This window comes from Camelus ferus, chromosome 13 (assembly GCF_009834535.1).
Source record: "Camelus ferus isolate YT-003-E chromosome 13, BCGSAC_Cfer_1.0, whole genome shotgun sequence".
NCBI lineage: Eukaryota > Metazoa > Chordata > Mammalia > Artiodactyla > Camelidae > Camelus > Camelus ferus.
The window spans coordinates 49,934,603-49,956,835 of NC_045708.1; the positions used below are offsets into that span (position 1 = coordinate 49,934,603).

The window sequence follows — 22,233 nt, forward strand, 5'->3', positions numbered from 1 at the left end:
ATAATATCTAATACATTGTAAGTGCTATGTAAATAGTTCCTGGTTGTAGGCAAATTCAAGATTTTGCTTTTTGGAACTTTCTGAAAACTTTTTGGATTATTTTCTATTCATGGCTGGTTGAATTTATGGATGAAGAACCTGTACATACAGAGAGCCAGCTGTATAGTTAAATGTTATTTTTTAACTCAGTCTGAGAGTAACTGTTTTTCTAATGGGAAGATGCAACCAGTTCAATTGTAGTATGACAGACATTTGTTATCAATACTTACTGATTTTATATTGTTTGCTCATTTTCCTCTTTCTTATTTTTCTTATTAATTCCATTTCCCCTTTATTTTGGAAGTCATTAGATTTTCTATTCAATTAATAGTTCCTTGTGTCAATTCAGATTATGCTTGAAGGTAATAACAAATATAATCGGCGTTTTACAGAAAATAGAACGAGTATGTCTGTGTGTGTGGTGTGCTGCACTTGAATCTACTTAAGTGCTTTTATTATTTTTCTTATCAAATTGTCCCTGCCTCCTCTGGCATCTCTATCTGTTCTATTTATTTTATAGCTGATTACTGAATGAGTTGGAATCAGCAGCATGAGGAAAGAAATGACTTTATCTTTTTAAGTTTTTTTTCTCACTGCTAATCGTACAAAATTACTGTGTTTGCTTATTCTTCCCCATCCCTAGGTGAAACCTCTAGCAAGTCTCATGATTTTGTTCCTTTCCCTGTTCCATCCTGCCTGGCTGGCCACTGTCTACTTACTGTGCCCCTTTAGATGGGTTGTTATTTTTCTTAGTTGGCTCAGGGAGGCTCAGGTCTGTTTACTGCAGTACCTAGTGGCTGTGTAAGTGGTCGAAGGTCCAGCCCTGCCCAATATGGACTGCTACTATAAAAGCAAGCAGATCACAACCCCCTGCTAGGCACCTGAAGGAAAATCCACGGATCTCTGACTTTCTAGTTTTTTCATAGGTTTAGTGGTTCCTTTTTGGTCTCCTGGGGACCAGTGAGACCAGGAACACTTACACAGGGCCAAAGACAACCTTTCCCTGGGGTAATCCACAGATCTCAACTGCCAGCTAGTCCCAGGACACAGCACAACTTCCATCAATGCCTTGTGACTCGGAAACTGGGCTAAGGGCCATACTCAGATCTCAGCATCAGGACAGAAACGACGTCTAATTTTGCACATCACTGCTTGAAGATCCCAGCATCTATGTGGCTGAGGAGATAAAAGATTAAAGCTGAGAGTAGAAGAGAACGGTGGTGAGCTTAAGTCACCATCTTCTCAGAATCCATTGCTCCCAGCTGTCCAGCTGTTTCAATGGCCAAACCTTGGCCAGATGAAATTAATTTAGTGTCTTTCTAAAGGATAAAGCTCACAACCTCCAGCAGAAATTTCCAAATGTAACACACAAAATCCTCAGTTCTAATTTGTGAATATTTTGGGCTAAAGTCTGAGTACTATAGTCAGGTTTAGCATTTAATTTAGAAAAGACTGTAGTAAGAGACCAGGAACACCTTTTAAAAAGTCATACTTACATTAAGAGCAGGAGAAAGGATGGGAATAAAAAGGGACTTTTTAATGACTGTGTATCATACTCAAGATACTCCACACTTTTTTAAATCTTGAAAATAATAATACCGTAATAATATTGTAATATTATAATATTACAATAATAATATTGTAATAATATATTGTTGTCACCATCTTAAGGTGAGAACACAGTAAACTGAGGATCAGATAGCTTACATTATTTGCCCAAGTTCACTCCTATCTGCCCACATCCAGGGCCTCTGATACTGAATAGAGGGAAATACTATCGTCATTACTTGTGCTATTATTAGGCGTATTTTCTGTTTCTTGTCATTTTTATCGTTAGTAATTAAAGAGAGTCTGTGTTTTTCCTTCTGAGACAGCAGGGTAGTTAGGGAAACTGTTTTGTTTTGCATGAGCCTGGGAGGAGGGAAAATGGGCTGGGGTGGAGGTAGGGGAGAATGAATAAAAGCAAACAAAAAGAACAAGAAGGTCAATCCCTGTTGGCGGAAAGAGAGAATGCCAACCCCACGACTTGGAGCTGCTGCTGCTGCTTCTCCTTCCCGTCAGGGACCAGAAGAAAAGCAGCCAGCCAGGAAAGCTTGTGGCTCCTGCCCTAACACCTCCTACACGCCTGAGCCACCACCTTGTCTTGAACCCTTTTCCCCCTGCTCTTCCCTCATTTACAGAGTCTCCACACTCTGCTTCTCCATCTCCATTTTTTGTCCTTGTCATTCTATGTGAGAGCCGAGACCTGCCTCTATTTGCGAAGAGATGCACACAAGTAGCGCTGATGACACAGAACAAAGAAAACCTCCAGCGTGAAATGGAAACAGAGAAACCTGAGCGAGTCTACCTCCTAACCCTTGAAAATTTACAGAAGACCTCTAAAACCTTCCTTGAACAGAAATGCTTTAATTAACCTACTTCTTCTCAAGTACTAACAAACAGTTCAGATTTTTTAAAAAAGGCTTTAAGCAAATGGTTTACGAATGAACTCTTGAAATGCAACTAGTTTCTCACTTGAGTTCTGCCTTTATACTGTTTAGGTTAATAAAAAAGTTAATGAGTAAATAAAATAACAATATAATAAAAAATGTTCAATCCTTTATAGGATTTGCTACCAAAATTATTTAGCTTATTAAGGATAAGTTATTTTTTAAATTATTTAACAATGCAGAAAAAAGTCAGTTATACTTGGTAAAGGCATTATATAGTAAAGAAGTTCCAACATCTACTAAGAAAAAGATATCTGAAATTTTACAGTCTTTTTAATTGCATGAATTGCTAATGTAATACGTGTTTCCAATGATTATCCAAAATGCTGATGTACGATTAATTCCACAGGCATCAAGTTAATGGTGTATTTGTCTTGTTTGAGATCCAGTTATAGAGCAAGGTTACTGACATTATTTGGCTTCCAACAGCAAATTTTCAGAGTCAGTCTATGCCATTCTTGGTCCTGAGTCATACTTTATTTTCGGAATGCTGGTGATTGAGGGATATAACTGAGATCAGAGAAATTCCTGAACTAGTTCCTCTTGGTGACCGTTATTTCCTAATTTTGTCATCTTATTTACGAAAAGTGTTATATGATTGTTGGTTTGTAATTCCAGTTTCTATGCTTTGTTTTTTTTTTTCTGTCATCCATTAGAACGTTACCATTTAGATAAGAATTTCGTCTATGATCTTGAAACTTTGTTACTTGCTTCTTGTTGCCCAAATATTGCTGTATAAACAACATTTTATGAGGTGCTTAATTTTTACTTGATAAATTTAACAAATCATCCAATGGTGTTACATTACTTACTTTATAGACTTTGAGTACATTTTTTGAAGGCTTTGAGCAGTATTTAACAGGTAAGGCATTGAATTTACTCATTGGTTTTACTGTAGAAAATATTTTTTCACATGTGCCAGTTTTAGCACTCACTTCTTGAATAACAGTTTTATCAAGGAAACCCACAAATTTTTTTGTTAGGCTGGAAAAAGTCCGAGAGAAATTACAGGGTTTATTCCAAGATGTGTTTTCAGATGTCTGCTTACTAGTTCTCTTCCTCAATTTATCCTCTGCAACTCCGTGGCCCACTTCAAAAGGCACTGCTTGTACATCTTTCCTCTGTGCTGTAGACATAGTTCTTCTGGGCTCGGAAAGAGAAATAGATTGACCTCTAACTACACTTTTGAGCATTTCACAATTTCTTTCTAAAACAACTTTTGATCTTGTATATGCGTAACCATTAACATTTTCCATAGAATGAGGAGGAAGCCTATTTTTTGTCAAAAGCAACATTTGCACATATCCAGTCTCATGGAAAATTATGGGATTTGTGTCACTTTGTTTCTGTGGATTAAAGAAAAGAGTACTTAGTCATCAGTCTATTGAAGCCAGGAGGCTTATAAATGTTTTAAACATGAAAATAAAATGGTAAAATGTTCTAAAAATGATTACAGAGAAATTTTTAATATGAGCAATAATGGTGTTTAAACATACAAAAAACATACAAAAACAAAAAAAAAGATGTATGTGGCAGACTTCCTTCTCTTAATACTCTATTGAGATGTTAGGAGTAAAAATCTGAACCTTTAGCCTCTTAAAATCCTTTTTGAAATAAAGTGAGATATAAAGAAATGAATACATTTCTTAAATGTTTGAGGTATTGTCACTGAGAAATAGGATGGTTGGTGGGACTGAACATTGTTCTGGCATATCTTAGATTTCCATATCCAGAAATAAGCAGCATACCAAAAAAATGGATTGAGTCAAAGATCAAAAGAGACATGACTGATTAAAGGCCAAAATTACAAAGTCTTAATATCCTAGTAAGTTCAGAAAATATAAAATTATCTTTAAAACAATTATATTCATTATTGTACCCCAATACTTAGCACAATAAAAAGTGCTCAATATATATCTGTGGAATAAAATAGCCAAAGTGACATATTGACTTAAAAATAGATTATTTTTATTACAGTAGTAGCAAAATCTATATGTATGAGCTACTCACTAAACTCTTTTCCACATTTCCATCAATGGGAAAAAAGATCAACTCCACAGAAACTCATCAAATATGAATATTACCAGTATTTAATTTGTAAACTTTAAGTCAATGCTACTTTTCTTTTAGCAATATCATTAATGAAAGAAATTGGAGTCATCTAATTGTATATTAGTGTCCTTAGTGTGAAAGGCACATTAATGTTTATGATTACTGAAAAAATGACAAAAGATCTAGTTTTGCTATCCACTGGTGATGACAATGTTACCTATTTAGCTACAGTAGTAGAGGTTTGTCACTTTTTTGGTCTGCCCAACACCTTAGGGAATTCTCTATCTTGCAAGTCTGTGTACCCTTAGGTAGAGGCAAAAACTAGCTTTATCAGCCTCTAAGGTTAGGGTATAGGTGTGTGACTAGGCTCTATGATTCTTCTCTACCTAAGACAGTCTTCAGTTCAGAAAAAGCAAGTCCTGTGAAACATAGGCACTGAGAACACTATTCTAATGAGGATGGTGGTAGAGATATCTAGCTTTGAAGGGTAGTGGTGGCAAAGGTCTTAGAAACAGTGTCTCCCACCCAGAAGCAGAGTTGTAAACTTTTTCTGTGACAACAGCATGGCCCCAGTGGAGCAATCTGGGGCTGTACCAGGGTGACTCCTGACTGGATAGCTTTCAAGCCAGACTGTCTCTCCAGCATTGCTAGAGACTCTGAGCTACCAAATAGCCTTTAATAAATGTATTTCTGGGTGAAAATAGCTAAAATAGATTGATAGAAAAGTGAAACATAATCCATTCATATAAAAAAACCACATTTATATTTCTTTTATTATCAAGAAAATTTGATAAATCCTTCTTCATAAAGAAAAATACAAAAATTTCAGCTGGTGCAAAGGAATCTCCAGTTTTGGGGTGGGGGTTCTGAAAAGAACATTAAGAATTTGTGCGGTTGTCACTTCAGAATATGAAGTCAAGATAGAAGAAGAAGTTATCAAAGATTCTGGACACTGGAATACGATATTCCCACAAGTAGTAATAATACACACTTTTACTGAACAGAATATGTTTTTATTACCATGTGAGAAGTTGCTGTCTTTGCCGGACAAATGCTGATTATCTTGGCATTTGGCCTTTCCAGTTCATCCTCAAAGCACAAAGGGAGTGAGCTTCTCTTTCTTGCTGAATATTCATTTAATTGATCACTTATGATGGATTCATTTTCTTTTGCACTAAAATCATTCATCTGTGAAGATTTTATCCTGAAAATGAACAAAGTTCAGCATAAAAGTTTATAAGGCTGATTTCAGCTTGTCAGTTCTTGTCTGCCTCTCCCATTCCTCCAAATCATTGCTAACATCTCCTTCAAACCCTCTGCCATAATTTCAACCTGACAAGACCATCCTTTTCTGCTTGGTTTGTGTGTGGTGGGGGGGACTGCAAAAGCAGGGGTGGAAGCAAAACATATGTGTGCCTCTTTGGTTTTTGAGTGGGGAGGAGGTGGATTAGGTAGGTTGAGGAGAACACCAAGGAAGAGAGTATATTTGCCACCTCCTTTGTTGAGATTCTGGGACAAAAGTGCTTTGCAGGGCAGCTTCCTGCCAACACAGGGGGACCCCAGATTTGCTATCAGATTGAAATGATGTGGTTAGGCGGAGAGAACATACAGTTTCCATTCCAGGTCTCCCTCCGTTCACATGCGACGTGGGCACTGAGTTTAGGCTTGCCAACAAGCTTACCATTGCAGGGGCACAGTAACCCACAGCAGGGGCCTGGCTTGCATGAGGTGCAGACAGTCTAAGAACAGATGAAGACACGACAGAGACTAGGTGAGTTCTACCACACTAATGATAGCTGAGATGGGATCGTACCCAAGTTCAGAGAGAATAGACTGTTAAGTTCATGAACCACAGATGTCAACAGCCACAGAACATCTAGGAAAGAGACCAGCAGTACAAGCATACTGACCAAGATCCTTGGTCAAGTACCTTTTCCTCAATGCCACAAAGTCCAGGGAGCCCCTCACTCGTACACTCAGATACCATCTTAGAAAGAAACAAGACTGTTAAAACTAAAGAGGCTGTGCAGTATTGCTCCAAAGTTTAAAACACAATGGATTAATATGGATTGTTTTCATTACACAGTTTGAGGATCTCATGAGAAATATTAGAATTTTATATAAAAAGAAAAACCTGCTTTTTTCACATCCACGTTGTAATGTAATTAAATCTCTCTACTACAAAAACACAATTGTATTCTCTCCATTCATTTTTCGATGTCTTCTTCTCCATTTGACTGTGAACTTGCAGCAGATACAGAGTGTCTGAATGTCACCTTGTGTCATATGTGTGTGACCTTGTCTGAATGTGACTGTGACTAGCTAAGTAGTCTTAGAACACTCATTGGACTATAGTAGGGGCCTAAATGGTCATAATAAGCCAGAACAAATTCGTTCTGGTCTACTAGAAAATAAAAGACAGAACTCTTCTTCTTAGAAATATCACTGAACAAAATAAATGTTAAAAATTTTAACATAAATTACCTTTTAGTAACAATCTCTAAGTGACCAGGCAAGTCAAATGATCCCCTAGGGGGTTGTTTTTTTTTTTTTTTTTTTTTCAGTTTGAGCTGAAATTATAAAAGATTTTTAGAAAAGACATATATATATTTTAGCATTTAGAAAATATTTTGTGTAAAATATTTTACAATGTAAAATAACATGGAAAGTATGTGATATAGTGCATGATCTGTAGTAGTTACTCGGTAAAAACTTCTTACCTGAACAAGATAGCACTGGAAAGGACTGAGAAGGGGTGGTGGGAAATGGCTGGCTTCAACTTACATTTTGGAGGTAGATCCAACTGTACTGACTAGTGGCTTAGATATGGAGTATTATGGAAAAAGAGAAATCAAGGATGATTTTTCATTTTTGGCCTCATCAATTGAGTAGAGGCCACTTACAAAAGTGGGAAAGGCAAGTAGGAGAAAGCCAGGGCCACTGTTTGAAACAAAGGGTTGGGTTGAGGTTCCCTGGCTTGTGAAATACGACTAAAATCACTCCTTCCCACTGTCAACTGGGTGACTAGGAATTAAGTCAAACCACACCCAGGCCTGATGACTGGATCCGCCATATCCCCAAGATTTCCCTGGCAGGGAAGCCCCATACACAACTCTAAAATTTGGCTTGGTGTGAGGGCCCGGAGAGTTGAGTGTCAGCAACTGCAAAACTTCGGGAAAGGGGAGAGTAGGTGAACTAAATGGTGAATGGAGAGCCTTCCAAAATCCTAAAGTGCACGAAAAATGCAAAGCCAAGAAAGACAGCTAACAAAGTCAACAAGTAGAAGATAAATTTAGCAATAAAATTAAATAGAAGAATCTAAAAATAACTTTAAAATTCTTACAGTATCTGAATTCTAAGATGAATATTAGCATTGTCATAATTTGACAGTGTCAATTGCTGACATCTTAGATTCGATCAATAGGGAATGTTTAGGAACTCAAAAGACATAAAAATATCGTTAGCTCTGATAGCACCATTTCATCCTCAATAATTATCTTTTATATTTTCAAATCTAATTTCATAGGATTGCTATTTCCTTTAATTCTTGAGCATATGAATAATTATCGTCTATCTTTTCTCCTGTTTCATGGGGTACAAATTCTGTCAAAGTTTGGCCATTAGCTATTTGCTAAATTATTTCCTTTGTTTGATACAGAATTTTTGATAGGTCCCATGTTTTGTTTTCATTTTTTCTATCTACTCATCTTTGAATCTGGACTTGATATTAGTCCAAAACTAGGAGGGGTACATTTTCTTTGGATGTTCTCCCTGTTTACCTGACTATTATTAAATTCTTCCCTTAGAAATTAACAGATAAATCCAGATGTTGTTACCTTATGTTATCGATTCAGGCATTCAGCTGGCTGAGTACACTGGTGAGGGAGGTGGGGCCCTGAAAATTCATGGGGAAATTTGTTCCTATGTTTTGTGAAACCTCTTCATGACTCTAATGTGGCAGTGGCGGTGGGTACTCTGTCCATAAATGTGTGAGGTGCCACTTGAGTTCCAGTTTTTTGCCTCTCTCTTGGGGTAAGCAAGTCAGTTTGGGGAGGAATTCAGTCAAAGAATGGTCCCGTGGCTCTTGCGCTGTTTGATGGGTCGTGTGTTTTTTATTTAGACAGTTATCTGTGTGGTTATTGTTCACATTTGCAAAGATGATTCTTAAAAAATTGTATCTTGTCTCTTCTGTTGTCAACCCTCCTTTCAAGATCTTGCTCCCGCTCCCTCTAAATTAGGAGGTTTCTCCCCTAACTGAATACATCTGAAGTAATCTTAAAAACAGTGCTTGGAATGCTGGTGACTTTCAATAAGGAAAGGGATCCCAAAAGGGAGGATTTCCCCTATTTCTGTGATTCATCATTGATAATAAATCCTTTTTCTTTGCATGTGTATGGAGGGTGGTGGGGAAGTGGTGGTTAATAGAAATATTTTCAGAGTATCTTCTACTGGCTCCTTCAATAGTCTTCCTTTTTTTCTTGGAATAGAAATTGTGCATTGACTTCTGGAGTCCTTCAATCTACTTCATATTGTAACAGATATGTAGTAGATTTTCTTTGTGTTTGAGATAAAACGTCCTGGTTTCAATTTTATGAATTTTTCTGCTCTACTTTTCTTCCTTTTGTTATTCATTTTGGCCAGGATAAACATGTATTTATGTTGCCAAATTTTCCAGAAGTCTCAATTTGGGATTTTGATAAAACAACTATAATGCTTCTTTTGTAGAAAGACTTGAGAAATTTTATAAAAGAAAACTTGCTTTGCTAAAAGGGTAGAACAGCCTGCCACTGCTATCAGGGAAGGCTTCAGAGATGTGACTTCTGAGTGGAATCTTAAAGGATAATGTGCTAAACAGAGGTCTGCCTACTTAAGAGTCTTTTTTCCCCCTTTTTGTGCTAACAGAACTCTGATCTTATTCATTTTTCTCTAAGCAACTGTGTCCTTCAAGGGAGGCTGGACTCCCTCCTAACTCAAGGAAATGAATCTTGAATGATTGAAGCACATGCTTTTCAAAATGTGAGGTAAAACCCATCAATTTAGACACTAAATCAATTTAGCATCTCCTGCCCAACATTTTAAAAAGTAGAATAAAATAGAATAGAAATGTATCACATGGATCCTTAGTAATAACTGTACAAAACCCCAAAACACTGCAATCAAGTTCAACTATAAAGAGCAAGAAATATAATTGTCTATGAACCTGAATCTTCTGTTCCATATATATGTATGTGTGTGTGTGTGTGTGTGTGTGTCGTTGCGATATAAAAAGTTGGAAAAATTGATTTAAGCTGATAATGATTTACTGGTTTAGATATGGGTGCATGACTGTATTCTAATGAAGGAAACACCAGGGGAGGTCTGCTGGAGGGCTTTGCGGATAATTTTCCTCATTGTTACAAAGAGACTAAAGAGCTTTTCTCTTTTCCAGTGGATGCTGTTACCAGTTACCTTGAACAGCAGTCACCATCTCGTACTTGTACTTTGAGCAAGCTAGGAGAACAAGCTGCTTGCTCAGACAGTTGAGGAAACTTGGCGGAGCTGGATATTTGATGGACTCATTAAACCCTGAATTAACCGGAACTGCCTTACTGATGGACTTCTTGCTATTTGAGATTATAAATATCTTTATTGTTTAAATTGCTGCTAGCAGTGTCCCAACTGCTAAAGATGAATAGGAATCTATCAGATAGAGAAGTGCATTCTAAACAGAAAGAACAGAATGGGTCAAATCACACATTAGTTGGAACAGACTGTTCATTGTGATTAGAACCATTATGAGTAAGGAGACAGAACAGAAAGCTGGAGAGATACCATATGCCATATTAAGGAATCTAAACTTCACCATCTTTGTAATAGTCTTCATATGTTATTAAGTAGTGAAATAATGTGGTAATATGATTAGATACTGATATTCCTTGGTTAAAGGTTTTCTTAATGCTTCTATCTTTTTAAAAATTGAAGTACAGTTAGTTTAGAATGTTGTGTCAATTCTAGCGTACAGCATAATGTTTCAGTCATATATGTACATACATATATTCCTCAATGCTTATATCTTAAAGTTAGATGCAGTTAATTTTCAGTTATTTCAATATAAATATGCAATGTGTATACCTCTTAACAGAGTCTTTTTCCTCCTTATAAGCATTAGGTTGAATGCTGGATACAGAAGAAATTATTGTAGAACCCAAAGTTCTTCTACATTGTTGTTGTTTATGCTGCAAATGTAGCTCATGCAAGGGCTTAGCATTTTCCATCTACACAACAAGAAAAATCAGGAGTCAGATAAAGAAGATGTGGTATATATATACTATGGAATACTAATTGGCCATAAAAATGAATAAAATAATGCCATTTGCAGCAACACGGATGGACATAGAGCGTATCATACTAAGTGAAGTATGATATTTTATTCACATATAATGAAAAAGGTACATGCTTCTTTTTTGGAGGTTGTATATCATAGAGGTAAAGATCATGAATTAGATTGCTGGGTTCTTCCTGGCTCTCTTGCTTATAATTTGATTTCAGCCGAGTTCCTTACTTTTGTAACTTTTTTTCTCAACTATAAAATAGGAATAATAATAGTACTTACTTCATCAGGTTGTTGAGGGTGTAAATTACACATGTATATATATTTTGCATATGAATATATATATTTCATATATAAATACAAATTGATTATATATTATATATTTCTTTGAATATATGTATATTTGAACAGTGCTTGGCACTGTTGTATATTTACTATTACTGTCATTATCCACAAGAAAAAAAAAAAAAGGCAAGTAGGAACCCCAGAAAAAGTATACAAGACAGTTAAGATCTAAGTATAAGGGAAAACTATCACATGGCATTATTTTGGAGTAGCTGTTGGAGAATAAGAAGAGAGCCTATTGTTTTTACATTGTACCCATTTGGGAAAAAAAAACATAATCCTAGCACATTACTTTGTTCTACAATGTATAATTATTTACAAAAACGTCATAATAATATAAATGCTGTTTATAGCATTTTGAGTTTTAGAATTAACATACAGACAAAGCATAAAGGCTTTATCAGAGTTGCAAGCTGCATATAACCATTGACCTCAAAAAGGTAAAAATAAAGATATACTTGACCTAGGGAAGAAAATGTGAAGGAAAGGCTAAAACCGCTAAGATCTTCATCTTACGTAAAGAGGAATCAGGAGTTAGTGATTAAAGTTGATAGAAAAGAAAAAAGCATTTAGATGTATTATTTCAAGGTACGAAAGTTAAAACAGAAGAAGCAGAAAACTAACTATCAAAGATCCAAGAAAGGAAAGAGGGAGAGAGGGGAGATGTAGAGCAGTATCAATAAGCTAATTCCAATCTTTGTTCCTGGATTTTTCAGTAGGTAATGCTAAAAGTTAATAAATTAAGAAAATCAACAGAAGCTCATTCTTTAGAATTATAGAGTTAATCTTAAGAGGAATTGAAACCCCAAATGGTTAAACACGGTTGCTTCTGAAAAGAGGAAGTTAGAACAGGAAGTTATGCGTGGAAGGATTTTGTGTTTTTGTATTATTTAATTTATAAAGTCATATGTATATATTAACTTGTTTTTAAAAAATTTAAGTGTTTTATATAAGATACTAGTAAATTTACATTTTGTCAATATTTTAAAAAATTATAAACAGTAGAAATATGCAATAAAATTATAACATTATTAATTATGGTGCAAAGTATGTATCTCTTCATGTTTCATTCTGCATATTAGCAATAAACAAGGTTAATAATAAATACATTAACACCCAAGAGACTCTCTTAAATGACTTTCTTTTGCTGATTCTCTGTACTAATTTCTCTCTCTAGTCTCCCAAGTTAAAGCTTACTGAATGATAGCCAAGGCATGCTCAATGGTCAAGCCTGGTTGACCACTTCACAGGATGCCCATGACCCTCTGCGTAAGTGGGTAGTAAGAGTCAACAGTGTTGGTGTAAACTTGTTATGACAGTTGTTATTGTATTTATGTAAGTTAAATAACTATAACAAAAATGGTCTTGGCTACACACCAAAAGATTAATAAATGGATGTATATTTTCATATTTTATGTTAAAATAAAATATTTAAATTATGTATGTATAGTTTTCTATGAGGTCGTGTCTTAACTAACTTTATGATAACTTCTAGTCCTTATCACACTCAATAAATTCTACTGTATCGACTGTCCAACAAATAATACGTTATTTTCTCTATTATTTCTATACATAGTTTTGCATGATATCAGAGATGAAATCCCTGTAAAATTTTATGCTTCTGAATTCTAAAATACATTTGAACTTGGGATTTGTAGAAGCATGTATAAATCTATTAGGGCTAATTGGAATTTCTCTTAAATGATTGTAAGTACACAAATTAAACCTACCTCAGTTGTATCCTTAAGATAACGAAATGATCTAATAGGTCTTGATTTTAGACTTTCTTCAATTGGCTCTAAAGAAACAAATCCAAACATAAATGATATTTCTATACTATTAGACTACTTCTAATTTAACTCAATAAACTATTTTCTCTACTTGTAGCAAACTTTTTAGAAATGTAGTTTGATAATTTTATTTGCTTACATGATGTTGTTTTTACATGTTTAGAGCTAAATATATTCTAGAATAATTTGCTTTTAAAATGAATTTCTATTAGCAGCATATAACATTCAATTATTTATTATTTTCTTAGGAAAAACATTCCTAAATAAAACAGAATCATACTTGATAGTCAAATAAAACTTTTCATTAATTCCTTTGAAAATAGAAATATTTCCCTCAACCTGCCATTCAGAGGATAGTCTGGATTGAGATACAAATGAAGGACTTAACAGCATTTCTATGCTATTTTGAACTACAAGACTGGGTAAGATCACCCAAGGAAAGACTGTAGAAACAGAGGCAGGCTCAGGATAGAGCTCTGAGCAAATACAGTATTTTAAGGATAGAGAAGAGAAATTAAGAAGAGAGGGTGGGAAGGGGTTAAGACAGCAGAAAAACAGGAGAGTGTTAAGAAGGAGGGAGTGATCAACTAACTATAAACTATTGAGGGGTGGAAGAAAATGAAAACAGAAAAACATCCTTTGGACTTAGCAACACGGAGATCATCAGTAGTCTTTTAAAATTTGCTTTCTTTTTTACTGAAGGACAGTCAGTTTACAATGTTGTGTCAGTTTCAGGTGTACAACACAACGTTTCAATCTGTGATCAGTACTCTTAATCAGTGTAGCTTCAGTAGAATGGTGGAGTCAAAAACCAATTTGGAGTAGGTTGAAGTTTGAACAAATTTGAGGAAGTACAGTGTATGTAAAACAAATCTTTAGAGGAATTAGATTATGAAGAGTAGCAGAGAAATGGGGCAATGTGGAATCAAGGAGCATTAGTCAAGATTGTTGATGAGAATGACACAATTATATGTGTGTTTTTTAAAAATAATGCCAGAGGAAGAAAAACAAAGACAACACAAAACACTTAAATTCTCTGAGAATCATTATAGGTGGCTCCTACTTCATAGATGCCTTAAATTTCTAGGAAAGTGAGTTCCTTGACAGTCTCTACAGAGTAAATTTCTATTAAGTAAGATGTTCATACTTCAGTGATTTTTTTAAAACAATAATAAGGAAATTCTTAGGATTGAGCTGAAAGAAAATCTGTAGATTTTCCTTCTAGAAAAATAAACATAAAACATATTTTTAATTTGTGAATGGACAAATTGTCCATTCTGATACTTACCATCTTTCTCTTAGGAAATTCTTCTTCATAGCTCACTGACATCTTTCACACTGCAGTTATAATCCATATACATTCAAGCAAATGCTTTCAAGAGAAACACCAAATTCTAAGAACTTTTAAGACGCATATTAATAAATAATGAAGTATATAATATAAACACTCATACATCAAAGGAGAAGTAAGTGTGTTACAGAAAGCATTACCTATTGACTTGATTTCTTGAATTTTTATATTTGTTGGCACAACGTGTGGTCTTAAATTTGGCTTTTTAGGTTCAGGCTTATTTTTGAAGGAGCTATATCTGGAAGACATAAAATTAATCTAAATTAAAATAATCCAAAAATTTACAAAACTAACCTAAAAAATAAATTTGGAGAGATGTGGTGAAGTCCCAGTTATATAGATGTGAATTGTTGCTGTTTTAATATATTATAGTACAACGTGTAAAAGATCGGGACTGATTAAGCAGGAGCTGAAAATATTAGTGGTAATCACTGGAAATAGAGAAAACCGCTGTTGTCCTAGGATTGAGGGCACTCAGGAAAGAACTGTCCACAAGCTGGATTAACCCCTTTAGAAAAATATACTGGAAATTTGTTCATTGAGATATTGGGGACATTGCCAACCCTAGTCAAAGTGGAGGGATGTGCAGTTAGGGTCAGTTCAGATTCCAGAGCAGTATACCAGATAGGATCACAGCAACTATTTATTGCAAACGTGAATTTTCCTCCACTAAATTCTTTAAATGACTATTGACAATATGTAAGAAGGTTAATGGTACTACATAATTCATGATATTTCTGACCTCCAAATGCTGGAGTAACCTATGACTCAGTCAGTCCTCAGACACTCATCCTTAGTTGATACCATCCAGTCCCACACCTTTAAATATTATCCATAGGCAATGTCCTCCAGGTTTATAGTACAGACACCAAACTCTTCCCTGAGCTCCAGATTTACACACAATAGCTACCTGACTTCTGCAGTGTGATGTGTTACGGGAATTTCAAATCTACATTCAAAAACAAATGTTTGTTTCCACTTCCTTCCCACTCTGTTCCTTACCTTGGCTTTCCCCTTTCCTTCAACCAGAGGGTTAGGCCAAAAACCCTGTGGTCATCTTTGACTTCTCTTTCTCTTACTCTTATTCCCAATCTCTCAGCAAATCTCATTGGATCTTTCTTTGAAATACATTCCAGACCCAACCACTTCTTTCCTCGTTACTTCTACCTTAGTCTGAGGCCCCTTCATCTCTTATCTGAACTATACCTATACATCCCTAGTCGTCCTCTGTCTGCTCTCTCTGCTATCACGCTTGTCCCCAACAGTCTTTTCGCAATGCAACCATGGTGACACCTGTAAAATATGAACAGGATTGTCATTTCCCTCCAACTGTTTCCTGTCAGACTGAAATAAATTTAAAACTTCTCACTGTGAGAAAGAAACCTCCCTCCTCTCCAGTTCTCGTATTTCCAAGTAGAGGAGCTTCCACTGAATGCCTCTGTGCACCGCTTAGCCCGTCTCCTCCACATGGAACCAGAGTGAATTTTTCGGCTGTGTGTTTTAAGGTGAGGAGCTTAAGCACCCACTGAAGGACCTTGACCCTTGCTCTTCCCTCTGCCTGTAACAGTCTTTCCCTAGGTATTGACAAGCTGACTCACTTAAGTCATAATAGAAGTATTTCATAAGTCTCTACTTAAATTTCCATTATTCCAGGACATAGTAAAAATTGAAATATAGACACATGAAATTGTGTTATATTTAGGTGTGTAACAAAATGATTTGATATCTGTATATGCTGTGAAATGATTACCATGTAAGTTTAGTTAGCATCCATTACAATACATGGTTACATTTTTGTGTGTGTGTGTGTGATGAGAACTTAAAAGATCTATTCTCTTAAGCAGGGAGAGTATAGGTCAGTGGTAGAGTGCATACCTAGCATGCACAAGGTCCTGGGTTCAATCCCCAGTACCTCCATCAAAAATATAAACAAGTAAACTTTATTACTTCCCCCCAGAAAATTAATTAATTAATTTAAAAAAAAGATCCACTCTCTCAGCAACCTGCAAATATGCAATACAGTATTGTTAACTATAGTCACCATGCTGTACATTACATCCCCAGGACTTACTTATCTTACAACTGGAAGTTTTATATCTTTCAATTTCACCATAGGCTCTTAGTTGTCCAGCAAATGATGACTGAGAAAGAAGATGGTAACAGTGGTCGGATAAGTAAGAAATGTTGACCTTTCTCTCTCCCTCCTCTCTTACTCCCACACAGGGAGGTGCTGGTAAATACATAATAGCCTTTCTTCCAAGTGTAGTTCCAACGTGAATGTTGGTTGATACTTTCATTTACTTTAAGAAGTAACATGAAAGTGAAACAATGAAGACATAGGTTGGAACGTCACTCATTCATCAATAGCACAAGCTACTTCTTTGCAGAGCCAGATAATTTTTGAATACTAGAATATTTTCTCGGTTTTTCATACTATTCAGAGCATAATGGCTAATGGCAAGACAAACTTTTAGGTTTAATTTTCATTGTTAATGTTTTCTCCCTTACTTTCATAAATCTAGACAAATAACAAATCAAATCCTGACTTGTGATTTTGGCCAGTTTCTGTGGTGTAAATTGATTTCAAGCTTCAAGTGAGACTTCACTGAATATGGAATTGAGAAGAAATATGCAGTAGCATGATATTAATTATAATTCCACCATATGGATACAATGGATGTAAGTTCAAAACCATTAGGTAATGGTAAAATGTAGTAATTAGGAAGTGATGAGTTTTGAGTATTAGCCTTATTTTTAGTATGTTATTGAATTTTTAGTTTACATAACTGAATTTAAATAATGACTGTATTTAATAACTATCTCACAAAATTCCTACACATTCAACAATCAGCTCTAACATACTGGTGGAAGCTGGCTCTAGCACATCATTGTTCCCATACTAGAAAAAAAAAACAAAAAACGATTAACAGAGGCAAGAGGAGGAGGTGTGCTAGAGGAAGACCACACCTAGCTCCCAATCACAGGTAGGGGGACAGGAAGAATCATATTACTGGTGATACCCTTTTTGATTTCAGGTCCTCCAGTGTTGCTAGACTGGCTCCTATGGGGGAAGAGAAAGCCTCAACTAATATGTAGGATCAAAATACTAAATCGGACAGACTTTTAATAACCAAAAATTATCAGAGTGAAATTGGAGAATTATAAAACTGTTTTATGCTATATGTTCGTGAGTTGAGAATAGCTGATGAAACAGTTAATGTTTTATTTTAGATTCAAAAAAATCTGTATTTATAAGTGAGAATCCTCAATGGTTTTATATTCTTATGGTCAGACTCGAAGATGAAAGCTATTTTTACAAAAAGAATTAAAACAATTCCATCTTTGTATATGTTCAGAATCCATTTAGATAGTTCTTTGAAACTTTGAAGAAATTCATCCTTGACACAGATTCAAGGTGGTGCTTTTGTAAAAGATAGTTGACTAGTTTCTCAAAATTTTCTAGTTATTGATTTATTTTTCTTGTTAAGACTATTTTCAACATTTATATTTTCCCAGATCATCCATCACACCCACGTTTCAAAGCAGCATATATACAAATTACTCAATTATTTTCACTTCTTCTACATCTATGATTATAGCTCCTTTCTCATTACTAATATTGTGCCTTCATGTTGCCTGTTTTTTTTTTCTTTTCAATTTCTCAAATTACGGTCATTTAAACATTCTTTGGGGAGGCCTTTGACATGTTCATTTTGCAAAGTGCTCTTAAAAATTCAGCGTGCTTATGAGAGGAAAGTCAAAATTTGGTAGAAGTATTGAGAGAGGACAGTTTTCTTTTTTTTGGCCCTTCAGTAAATGCACACTTAACATAATTTATTTTAAAAAATTGAATTAAGTGCTAGATATTTGGCTTATAAAATTAACTATACACAAACTCTGCCCTCAGCTAATCATGTCTTTCCTTCCTAGTTTACATAGTTCCTCATCATGTTGTTTTCCTTCTTTTTAAAATTTTATCATATGGATTAATTTTGTGGACTTAGTTGAGGTATAACTAAATTATAAATCCTGCCACCTAGAAGAGACAGACTTATAGGATACATAAAATGGGTATATAAATGGATTATTTCTATGCCCAGAGGGATCTGGATAAGGATGGTCTATTACTCACTGAGGAATGAACTACAATTACTTGTATCACCCAGGTTTTGAGAAGGGCCAAAGGATCTATCATTCTACCCACAAGCTCCTTCCCTCCAAGTAGGTGTCAAAAACTGTGAAAGGTCTGAGATTTGACCCTACTTACAAAATAACAAGTTAGCCCACCACAGTTTCATCTCTTCTGGCAGAAGACATGAGACTCCTGGGTCGGAGGCAAAGGACTATTTATTACTCACATCAGCAGGAGCAGCACCTTCTGCATCAGTTCTGTGAGCCCCGGTTCCACAGGGCAGCAAGCAGAGGGCCAGATGACACCTGCACACACAGTGAGTTATGGGACAGGAATGGAGCCTTCAGTTTAAGGGAACCCAAATCTTTTGTAATGGACCATAACATGCCTGCTCTTGCTCAGAGGAGGGCACTTTCTCTATCTTCCAAGGCTGTTTGCTACACAAACATCCTTGAAAAGATAGAAAAAAAGGCAGCCCGTACTTCTGCTCACAAGACGTACAGAAATACAAGAGACCCATGGAGAATTTCCCCCCAACAGTAGGAGGAAGATGGGAGGGTAAGAGTCTAGGAATAAAAGTTGAGTTCCTAGCACTGGCTTCTCATAGAATATGAGGGATGGATCTTGGAATTATAAATTTGGTGGGTTAACCCACTAGCAATAAAATTATAGATCTGTTTTTCGTAAGTTGTATTGGTTTTGGGCTGCTTGAAAAGTTTTTTAATTCATCCCCCCCCCCCCGACCCTTTTACTTATATTTAGAAAAACTCCCTGTGAAAATATGTTCTGTTGCAGTTGAGTCAAAGGGAGTACTGGTAAAGCCTTTGCTTTGGTGCTGCGTGGGCTGGGTTTGAAGGAAGGCTTCTGCACGTGCCTGGGCTTCTGCACGTGCCTGGGCTGTTTCATTCAGGCACCATGGGAAAACCTCAAATACAACTTTGTGTAATAAAGATATCCAGTTTGGATCCCTATTTTACTCATATTTAAGTTAAATGTGGATAAAATATTTCTCCAAGTAAGTTCCTCAGAAAGAAAAAAATAAGCAGATTACATTCTAAAGTCTTTCAAGTCCAAAAACTTGTCTCTCTTTTGTTCTCATGTATAAACGATGATTCATCCATATAACGAATTTCTGGATTGCTACTCTGTTCAAAAGCTGAAAATGGTTTACTGTTTTCTAGCCTCAGAGATGCAGATGAGACACATGAAACTTATCTGATTTCCTTTCCTTTATGATTAACCAGTTTTTCCCCCTGCCTTGGGAATTGAGTAATTTTACCATAAGTCTAGCACTTAGTAAAACTTTTGATCTGAAAATTTGTCTGTCTGAAACAAAGGCACTTTTTTTTTTATGTTTCTTTGATTATTTCCTCATCATCTGTTTCTCGCTCTCCTGATTTTTGTATTAAAGTACATTTATATATCGAGTATCCTAAAACTGTACTAAATGTCTCTTTTCAACCTGATTTCCATCTTTGGGGGGCATTTTTATAAGATTGTGCCTTTACTTGATTTTCTAGATTATCAACTGAGTCTTCATCTGTTTTCTATTTTTAATCTCACTCAGATTCTGATTCAAAAATGTCTATTTTTTTAAATCCCTTTTCCTCCTGTTTACTTCTTTTTTTAAGAGATATTTTCTGCAGTTCTCTTCTGTTTCCTGTCATAAATCTGCCTCGTTTGGAGTCACCTGTTTTGATTGTTTGGCTTCATCTCCCTCCTTCACATGAGTCCTCTTATATGACCTGTGGTTTCTCTTTACTCATTTCAGTGAGTAAGGTTCCTGCAGCACCTCGGAAGGCCAGGCTATTTGGGACTCAGGGAGTAGCAAGCAGTGAGAGAGAAGATTCTTTTGCAATGGATCAGTGGCAGACAGGCTGTCATGTGAGGGTCTCTTGACTGAGGGAGTGAGAGAGAAAGAGGCCCCTAGAAATGGTTCTCAAACCTCTAGTTGTATATTAACATCCAGGGTGCTCTGGAAAAGCCCCTATGCCCAGACTCTGCCGCACTAGTTAAATCATGGTCTGTAGGGCAGTGCTCAGCTATTTTCCAAAAGTTCTCAATTGAGCAGCCATTGCTGAGAAGCTTTGCGGGAGAGTCTCAGGTTGCTCCAGGCATAAGCAGTAAGTGGGAGTCCTCTTCCAGGTGTAGGGACGAGGAAGTGTCCAGCCCAAGAGTGAAGCTCTCCCCACAGAGAGCTGGAGGAGACAAGGCTGTCACCTTCCCCGAATCCTCGTGGGGACTTTAAGGAGCCTGCACCCACGTAAGTGAGAAACTGTGGGCAGTAGCAAGCAAGGCATGACTCTATTTTCACTCACTTAAATGTCTCCTCCTCCTCTTTACTTCCTGCTCCCACCCCACCCCACCTACCTGTCCCAAGTCACACTTTACCTGAGATTCTAGAAATGATTGCCATGTGTAAACATGGCTCAACTGTATCTCATTACTATCTTATTTTGAATGATTAGAACATACAATTGTATATTGCAAAAAATACAGCTTATATATTTTTTGTTGAGTTTTTTTTAAAAGTGACTACTGTACGTTGGGGAATTTTAACTCTTCACATATATTAATTCATTAATTCTCACAACAACTCTGTGGGATACCTACCATTCTTATCCCCCATGTCAAGATGAGAAGTCCGAGGCACAAAGAGGTCATGTGGCTTGTCCAAGGTCATAACTAGCAGGAAGCAAAGCTAAGATGCACACCTGGCAGCTGATCTGTATCCCCATCCTCTTAATCTCTGTCCTAATGCCACACAGAGTATGACATGTATATTGAACTACAGTAAGAAGGAATTTGACCAACTAAATTTCAGTACAGGTTGCATCGTATTCTCTAATCCTATTTCATTATCTTTCCTGCATGCAAATTTATGCTTTTGTCATAAAAATATTTCTAAAAGGAATATTCTTTTGGTTTTACATTTAGGAAAATAGTTCTTCTAATGAGAAGCCCCTATTAATCTAAAGGAAAAATATTCTTTTTTTTTAACATTTTTTATTGATTTATAATCATTTTACAATGTTGTGTCAAATTCCAGTGTTCAGCACAATTTTTCAGTCGTAAATTCACCATTTTCACCTGATAATTCAGTACTGAATGCTTAGGTAATGAAGAAAGCACTTTATTTCTCTTTGAAAATTTCTTAGGTTCCAGGTAATTTTAAAAAAAGATTTTTGTTAAAATGGGTATGGTTCTTTTGTAAAAGATCCAATTATGAAAAGTTGCAAAGAAGGGTAGATTTGGTGTTCATTGACAAACCTTAAAGACTATATATAAATGAAAGGCAAAAGGCTGAGAGAGATTTTTGAATAATTATAAAACTCTCTGCTTATCAGGAAAGTAATCCTAGGAAGGTCCTTCCAGTAAATTTTGGGTATTTGTGGCCATCCCCTTTATCAGTTCCCATTTATCCAAGAAAAATACAGAAATCCTGAGCTAATACCAATGTGGAAAAGATGTCTCTGGGAGTAACTGAGAAAGCAGCCCTATAAATTTTAATCATTCTCAATCCTAGCCTTATGTAAGAATCATCTGGGGAATCTTAAAAAATAGTAATGCCTGGGCCCTACTCCAAACTAATTAAAGTTGAATCCAATTATTTTAAAGCTCCCCAGGTAATACTAACAGGCAGGTGGGTTGAAAACCACTGCTCTGAACACAAAGCTCAGCTACATTTCAACCTGGGCAGGTTTCATCAGCTAGGCGATCACAGC

The 22,233-nt window shown here is 36.0% G+C and overlaps 1 protein-coding gene across 3 annotated transcripts in view; it reads right to left on the reverse strand.

Moving 5' to 3' along the window:
• Positions 1–22,233, reverse strand: part of C13H1orf141 (chromosome 13 C1orf141 homolog) — a 159,039-nt gene that overhangs the window by 6,951 nt on the left and 129,855 nt on the right. For 2 of the 3 annotated variants that reach the window (XM_032494543.1, XM_032494544.1), the window contains 5 exons: positions 14,517–14,614; positions 12,966–13,033; positions 10,692–10,834; positions 5,601–5,784; positions 2,433–3,874 (listed from right to left, as the gene is read on the reverse strand). In XM_032494543.1, the coding sequence (XP_032350434.1) occupies positions 3,287–3,874; positions 5,601–5,784; positions 10,692–10,834; positions 12,966–13,033; positions 14,517–14,614 (1,081 nt within the window). In that variant the 3' untranslated portion in view covers positions 2,433–3,286. Of the gene's footprint in view, positions 1–2,432; positions 3,875–5,600; positions 5,785–10,691; positions 10,835–12,965; positions 13,034–14,516; positions 14,615–22,233 lie in introns of those variants that run through there. The other variant, XM_032494545.1, reaches the window with a different exon arrangement.